Below are 8,571 nucleotides of genomic sequence, written 5' to 3'. Positions count from 1 at the left end.
AATAGCAAGTTAAGGAAGAAATAGACCCCCATTGATTATTGTGTTTTAGCCCTTTGACAACTCCAGACATAGAAATGACTCAACCCTCTAAAATGAAATATTTCAACCCTCACATAGTTATGACTTGACCTCTTTAATAGTGAAGCATTTGACCCCTTCTTCTTTGGATAATCTCAATCATTTTTCCCACATGATTCCCATATAACAAGATGGGTATTCACTCGTGATTCACTCAACCCTTTTTTCCTATAATGAAATAGGAACTTGACCTCCCTATCTCCCCCAGCCTCCTCAATTTTTTTGCTCGTTATTTTCTTGTTACTGAAAGTGGTCGAATCACCTGCATAATCAGCTAGGATTCACCCCTCAGCAACATGGCCATGTACAAATTTTCTTGTCCTCAATTTCTTGTAAATGTTTACAAGATGACATTTTTTTGTCCTTTTTTTTGGTTGGTTACTTTCCTTGACCTGTCTCTTTTGGGCATGCTTGGAAGCCTCTCATGTTTTCCATTTAATAAACTTAATTTTTCTATTGATCCCAATCTATCTGCCTCCCCAAACTCTGATTTTTTTGTCCGGTCTTAACCTTATATATTTTAATTTACGACACCAATATTACAATATCTAAAGGGGGGGATTTTCCTATAAGGTATGTCACACATTCCCTAGTTTAGCACATGCCTTATTCCACCAATTTTAGATTTGGTAAGATTTTTTTGCATATGCGTTACTTCTACTAGTTTTAGACTTCGTAAGAATTTCCCAAATGGGAGACTTATCACATAGAAACATAAATGTTAATATATGCACATACATATTTCTATAAATGCATCGAATTAGCTTCATTTCTCTCCACGTAAGCCAAAAATGAATTCTACGACTACATAAAATATTATGACAGTTACCCTTTTAGTTTTGTGCATGTTTTACCTTTGCACATATTGTATTTCCACACAAAATTTGGCTCCACACATGTCTTACTTCTGCATAATATTTACTCCGCACATATCTTACTTTTGCACATACCTTATGTGCAAAATTAGTTTTTTGAATTGTCTTTCTTCTTCTATCAAATTTTGAAATCCTATGATTAGTTCCACAAATCATAATATAGTTTTTCTTCCTTCTATTGAATTTCATAACAAAATCAATAATCCTTACTTAAAAAAAGTAACATATAAATAAATGACATCCTCCCACATCCTATTAGCACCTAACATGTCATTGACTTTAATGTGGTCTCATGCCATTTGTCGACATGCCAAGTTAACAAGGATTTTTCCATCAAGTGTTGGTCTAACGATTGAAGGCATTCCATACTGGATTTTTCCCAATACATTTTTTTTCTCTAATTATGTAGTGGCTTGGTATATCAGTAAGCCCCCATTTTAATTCAATCTAGGTTACATCCCTTGTTTCGACCATGTGACAAGGAGATAAGGCCAAGTCCTCCAAACACCAATCTCTCAAATAATGGTGTGCAAAATCCTTCATCCCAAAATTAGATATTGCTCTAGAAAACATTTTCAACCCCCAAATCCCCTCCCATGTAGGGACCAACCACATCGAGTGTCCTTAGCTTGTCCCTAAAGAAAAGAAGAAACTCTTCGTTGGGCCTTCATATGCATTGAATACCTATGGGGACACAAAGGTCTATAGTAGATTGCAACATCAACCAAAATCCTCCCTTTTATTTCCATTTACTAGGTCTAACTTTAAAGAAGTTAAAGACGACTCTCTACATAATTTGTTGCTTATAATTTCTACAAGTATCTCATTCCCTACGTAAAAAATCCTCCCACAGGTGAGCAATGTACAATAGGATATGTTATGTCTATTTTAAACCTTCAGCTGACCTCCAACAACTCCAAAGTTCCTTAGTGAACTCTTTCATGTTTTCCATTAGATGCTTTAAGAAGACAATTTCCCTTAAGTATCTCTATTTTAAACTAAGAAGTGTGGAAGTAACATGTGAGCATAGGTAAGACATCTATAGAGCCAAAGTTTATGCAGAAGAAAAACATGTGCGGAGCTAAAGACTATTTTTTCCCCACTTTGTGTGGTGCACTAGAACCTACCTAGTTACCTTTAGACACGATTTATCTCCACACATACTTTACTTTTGAACAAACTCTGCTTTTACACATGTCTTGCTTTCGCAAAAACTTTAGCCCAACACATGCTTTACATCTACGCATGGCTTACTTCTAGTAATTTTAGACCTAGTAAGATTGTCGAACTAGGGAGAGTTATGTACAAGACTATAGACATTAATATATGCACATACATGTTTCCCCTAATAAAATTAATAAATTTTGTTTCTTGAAAAATAAAGTTTATCACATAAGTATAAATTCCCCTACAATTCTTCCTAAGTAAAAGCATGAGAATTACATTTGGACATAGTATCCTCTTTCACACATGGAATAACCCTAGCTATAGTTTGTGTAGAGCTAAATTTTGTGTAGAGATAAAAGGGTAAGTCCCACTACTCCACACAAAGTAGGCCCAAAAACAAATATTTAATTTATAATCATTTTTAGAAACGAGCCAGATATTCAAACTTGAGTGTAAATGATAAATAATAAAGTTGTGGTGGATAAAGTATGGGTAAATTTCCATGATCAAGAATCTTGTTACATGTTTCTTTCAAAATTTATATATATTTAAATTATATATTAATTCTTTTATCATTAATAATGATTATTGTTATTTTTGAAAAAAAATATAATTTATTTAGTCCATGACTCAGCATAGAAAATATGTTACATATCTAATAAACAATAGTTACACTAATGCAAATAATATAAAATAGGTATGTATATATGAAGGGTTACTCATATAATTTATTTTTAATATTAAGTCGAATTCACATATCCATATAAATCATAAAATAGATAGTTTAGAAATATGCATAACAAAAGCTTCATCGGGAAACAGTTTCAACGTAATAGCATAGCTTTTTAATAGTTACTCCTTATATAAGTGGAAACACTGATCAAATTGTGGAAATTAAGTCACTAAATTATACATATGACAATCTTTTTCATGTTCCTCAAAACACCTATCAAGAACCTGTCATGATCTCGCTTTCACCATGACATGTTGCAATGTCGCATGAGAAAGGGCACACATAATACCACCGGTCTGTGACTTATTAAGTGTGGGAACTGATGTCACCATTGGTTCATAGCAATCCTCGATCGCTTGATCCAGAGTGAGCTTGAGTGGTGCCTTTACTGATAATGGAGGTGATAGCATTTGCAATGGCAGCTGTGAAGTTGGGATGGGATGTAATGGCAGCAGTTGCAGCACCGATTGTATCAGCTAAATTTTGCTGTGATCCGGACGAATTGTTGCGCTTTGTAGCTACATCTGCCACAATATTCTGAATCAAAGTATGGGTTGAAGGCCTTGATAAAGCTCCTTGAATCACTCTTGAAGGATCAACAGGAGGTGGACGTTGCTGGAACTGTTCGCTAGAGAGATCATTATAAGGTTCTCTGTATGCATGAGCTTGGTTGTAATAGACATTGTTGTTATTATTATTCCAGAGATTTGAGCCTGTGGGTGGTGTCCAAGAATGGTCAGGAGCCATTACTGAACTGTTATGAGAAATCAAGCTCGGCCCGACCGATGTATATCGAAAATGAGAGGGGAAGCTGGTGGCCCATGGAGTTCCTGCTGATCCAGCAGTACCCAACTGTCTGTTTGGCTGTGAATTGAGATTGTTTGTAAGATCAATGGTGATTGAGGGAAATGAATCGTTTGAGATGGTGATGTGAGGATTGGATGCCAGGAATTGATCCATTCTGCTATTGCCGGCCCCTGGGAAGTATGGATTGGTATTCATCGATTCGAGGCTGGAGGTTGATCCAGACATAAGCATGCCAACTGCTGCAGCAGTAGTGGAGGCCATGGCACTTGCAGCAATTGGAAGAGGATGATTGTGTGTCCCTTGGTATGTTGTGACTAGTATTGACATGTCTCCAGGACATCTTTGTACCTGCATATAGTAAGAAAAACAGTATCTAACTCAAAACAAATTAAACAATTATGTAGTCGTAAATTACTCAGGGCAAACGTCTTAAGGATTAGTTTATTTCAAATTCATTTTGTTCAATTTATCTTGTCCATTAAATATCACTTTATTTATATTCAACTAACAATATGAAGAGGCATTAAGTTAATGGATTTTTAGTTTATTCCAAATTCATTTTGTCCCATTTATAGTGTCCATTGAATATCACTTTATTTATATTCAATTAACAATATGAAAAGACATTAAGCTAATGAATTCATTTTGTCTAATTTATCTTTTCCATTGAATATCACTTTATTTTTATTCAATTAACAATATGAAAAGACATTAAGCTAATCATTATCTTAGTGTATGGTGCATGAAGTGGTTTAAGTGCCAAACTAATTATTAGTTTATTGACTTAACGTCTTGTTCATTGAATAAGAAGAAAATGATTGAATATCACTTTGTTTCGATTCAATTAACAATATGAAAAGACATTAAGCTAATCATTATCTTAGTGTATGGTGCATGAAGTGGTTTAAGTGCCAAACTAATAATTAGTTTATTGATTTTACGTCTTGTTCATTGAATAAAAAGAAAATGATAATCAATAAATAAAATACAAATTAATAAAGCAATCATTAACTTACAACATGATGCTTAACATGAAAAAAGCTCAAATTATACTAACCTACCAAAAGTAAGGTGATCATCAATAAATAAGATATAAAATACACAGTAATAAGGCAATTATTAATTTACTGCAGGGTGCCTTCACATAAAAAGGAACTCAAATTATACTAACCTGCTTCCGGACAGGACATCCTCGGACAACTATGCAGCGATAATATGCTTTAGGGCAGGGATTGCCCTTGGATATCTTTTGACCATACTTCCTCCAATGGCAACCATCGTTCATCTGAAACATCAGTTGTCAGACAATGCTGTCAAAATCTTATCAAAAATGATACTTTTACTAAGAAATTTGTAGAATATTCTCCGAAAATTTCCAAACAAAAATGCTGGGGATCTGAGTCTTACTGTTGGTGCTTCACATCTAGCCCGTACAGAAACTCTGGCTTTTCTCAAAGTGGGTGCAATTTCTGAGTTGTTGCCCAAATCCACCTTCTTGTTTGGCGGCCAAGATCCACCTTCTTGTTCATATGTATTTTCATGTTTAACTTGAGAACCATTTTCAGGGCTAGGAGGACATGCCTGGCTTTCAGCATTTGGCAAATCCATGCAGTCCATCTTTATTAAACCGCCATCCGATCTAGTAGGAGTATCACTTCTGGTGGAAAGGTTCCCTTCACCAGATTCTCGGCTCGTCCCTTCATCCATAACATTTAAAGATAGGGTTATGTCTTTGAGATTCTCTACCGAACCCCCATCGACACTGTCTGACCTCACTTGTATTTCCTGGTTTTCAGTAAGCTGCAATTTTCTACTCTCTGCACTTCGGGTGGTTTCTTCATTACTGCACCGTTTAGTTGATGGGTTTGTGCAGAGAGAGAGTGCCAGTAGTGATTCATCTTGTGGGCGTTGCAGATCCTGAATAACAGAAGAACCATTGTTATCAAATGCATTAATGGAATTTATCTCGATCAAATGGCCCCTATAACTGTATTTCAGAGTTCAAGCTTCAGTGATTGTGATTCATAATGTTTTGATGTAGTTTTTCTTTATTTATCACACCTAAAAGAAATTTAGAATCAACTCATGTGATTCTATGATGATAAATCACATTAATTAGTTTAAAATCCCAGAATTTAAAATCCCAGAATTTAGAGACATTGACCGCACCCATGTCAATCTGATTCTGAAATATTCCTAGAATCAAAAATCCATATAAAAATGCCCATTCAAAACTCAGCCAAAACTTTCATTGTAATGAATTTGGAAGAACTACATCCCAAAAAAAAGTAGGATCTCAGCTAATCCAACTGCAACAGCAATGTCATGTGCATGATTCTAGACTGTCAGTGACTTGCCATCCTAGGTAATGTTAAAAACTCACCTCTTCTCTCAGTTGCAGGTTGTTTTGCTGTTGTTGCTGCATAAAACTGAACATATGCATCCGGAGATTATGACAACTATTTAGTCCCCGAGACAAATCCATTTTCAGATTATCATTTTCCTTTTTGATTCGGTCCATTTCGATTTGTAAAGTTTCAATCTGTTCACAGAAGATCAAATAAATAATTCAATCATACAATCTATATACTGAAATACAATTGGGGAGATCAAATTACAGTCAACGATTCACTACCAGTTAGAATCTACACTATTGAAACTTGTTAGACATTAATGGGAACCATCAATTTGTTTCGGATCTGAGTAATTTTCAGTGTGTTCTGATTTTCTTTCTTTCGACCTTCGAAGGGTTTCTCCTAGTGGGTCGGACCAGGCTCCATATTTCGACGACGCGAGTTTTTTTTTCCTACAATATATTGTTTTGCACTTCACCCATGGCAAGAATGAAGTTGTTGGTACCAGATTCTCTTATATTTATGATGGTTTATGATAGTTGAATGAAGTTGTTGAAATCAAAATATCCTATATTTATATTCATTTAAAATATTTTAAACCATTATAACCATCATAAAAGTATCAAAATTGGTTTAAGAAGATAATAATGGTTCTACTCCATTATCTAAAATAACCCCAATTGACAAAAACACTTGTAACTCATAAATAATTGATATCAAAATATTATTACTTCTAAATTGGTGTAGTACCAAAAATAATCAGATATAAATCTTACCTTCTTTTGTTGATTGATTCTAGTAATAAAAGGCGTAGGAATCCTTGATGAATCAGGTTTATCATTGTGATAATTATCATGAATCTGTTTAGAATTCTCCGCAGCCCCACCCCGCTCTTCCACAGATGGCTGTAAATTGTACACCAATTTGCTATTTCTATTCTTCGGTGATATATCAGTCTTCTCCTTCTTGAAATCTAACACAAAGCCTTCATACCCTTCACGATTTTGATCTTGCAGCTGAACAGTCAAATCAATCTCTGTAACTCCCTCCATGGCCATGCTCTGTCCAGGATTGCAATTACTTTTCATGGACTCCTCTCCGAAAGGGCTTTTCTACTCACAAGTATGCCTCACATCCAAGACTGACTGATCTGTTTCCATAGCCATTATCAACCCAAACCAGAGACTTTCTCGAGCATATTCTCGTTTAAATCAAAAAGAGAATCCGCAATATGTAGGTCACCGTTGAAAGCTTGCACAGAAATATACAGAGCTACTGGATCCTCACCAGGAAGGAAGGAGCAGCGAAATCTTAAAAATGAAATTGTGAATCACAGAAACAAGTTTCCCTTTAGCTAAATTGAAGGGATCACATCTTTAGTTGAATTGAACTGATCCCATCTCAATATGAATGATCCATTTACTTGTACATTAATTTTCGATGTGGAATCTAAATTTTTGCATCCTAATAAAATTGTACAAATTTCCAAAACTAAGGTCAAAATTTAATTAAAAAAACACTTGCATGCACTACCAAAGTAAGCTTTGGTCAAATTTTTCAAAAATTGCGGGTACAACGAGATTAACATAATGTTCACATTCCGTGGAACTTGCCCTAAAAAGGAACATAAGCGCCGCTACATGTACAGTAAACTGCCCGGAGGGGAATTTGGATAGTTATCTGTGGTTTCCCAATGTGGACAGACGTGCAGAAACGTTGACCTCTTCTACCAATGGCGGACGCCTTTCTATTTGTCAATTCTTTTACCGACAATACCACCCACATAGTCCGTGGATGGAAAGTTCTTTGATAGGTATGGATATGATTTGAATAATCATTTTTTCTTTATTCATTTATATTAATTATTTTTAAATAATTTGTCTTACTTGGGTAGTTGATACCAAGTTCATATTTAAGAGGTCGCTTTTAATTTTATATAAATAAAGTCGGTAAATATATTTAATAAATTATATATTAAAGCGTTCCATGAAAAAGTTGTTTCTATAAAAAAAAGTCTTATATAAAATTATATTTATATATATTGATTTAATATTTTAATAATAATGATAATAATAATCTAAAGGAATATTTAAATTATAATATTTTCATTTAGGATTTATCAAATAGAAAATTGAAAATCCGCATCAAAATGCAGAAAGTAAAATTGATTGTTAAGTGAAGTATTTTAATTTTGAAACTTTATAAATAAAATAATAAAGTATAAAAGGCATTGATGGCATTTTAAAAAACAGAAGCAAACTTCATTATAAAAAAATATTTATTTTAGTGAGATAATAATTTATGATAAAATCTAATTGTATGTAATATTTTAATTGTTAAATGGTTTTATTTTTTGTATTTTTTTTTAATTAATTTTGTTTGAAATTTGGGATTTTTTCGAATTGTTAGATTGAATTTGTATAATATGTAGAAATTGAATGTTTCAAGTTTTTCAAAGTATATGATTTTAATTTTTTTTGGAAATTTGATAATACAATTTAGAGTAAGATTCTAATTTCCTATTATTTAAAATGCATTTTCCAATAGATAAATGGAT

The 8,571-nt window shown here is 33.7% G+C and overlaps 1 protein-coding gene across 2 annotated transcripts; it reads right to left on the bottom strand.

Moving 5' to 3' along the window:
- Positions 1–2,967: 2,967 nt before the first annotated feature.
- On the bottom strand, positions 2,968–7,393 carry LOC149181640 (WRKY transcription factor 72A-like). 2 transcript variants are annotated; one of them, XM_089418370.1, is made up of 5 exons: positions 6,791–7,393; positions 6,044–6,202; positions 5,068–5,577; positions 4,832–4,945; positions 2,968–4,008 (listed from the first exon to the last, which is right to left on the bottom strand). In XM_089418370.1, the coding sequence occupies exons 1-5, from the start codon at positions 7,100–7,102 to the stop codon at positions 3,190–3,192; spliced, it is 1,914 nt and encodes a 637-aa protein (XP_089274496.1). In that variant the 5' UTR covers positions 7,103–7,393; the 3' UTR covers positions 2,968–3,189. The 2 variants fall into 2 exon arrangements, with proteins under 2 accessions (XP_089274496.1, XP_089274497.1); XM_089418371.1 differs by lacking the exon at positions 6,044–6,202.
- Positions 7,394–8,571: the final 1,178 nt, after the last annotated feature.

This window comes from Pinus tabuliformis, chromosome 3_2 (assembly GCF_031772625.1).
Source record: "Pinus tabuliformis cultivar Carrire ecotype Pingquan chromosome 3_2, CPIR1, whole genome shotgun sequence".
In the NCBI taxonomy this organism is placed as follows: Eukaryota; Viridiplantae; Streptophyta; class Pinopsida; order Pinales; family Pinaceae; genus Pinus; species Pinus tabuliformis.
This window is presented reverse-complemented; position numbering and strand designations above follow the sequence as displayed.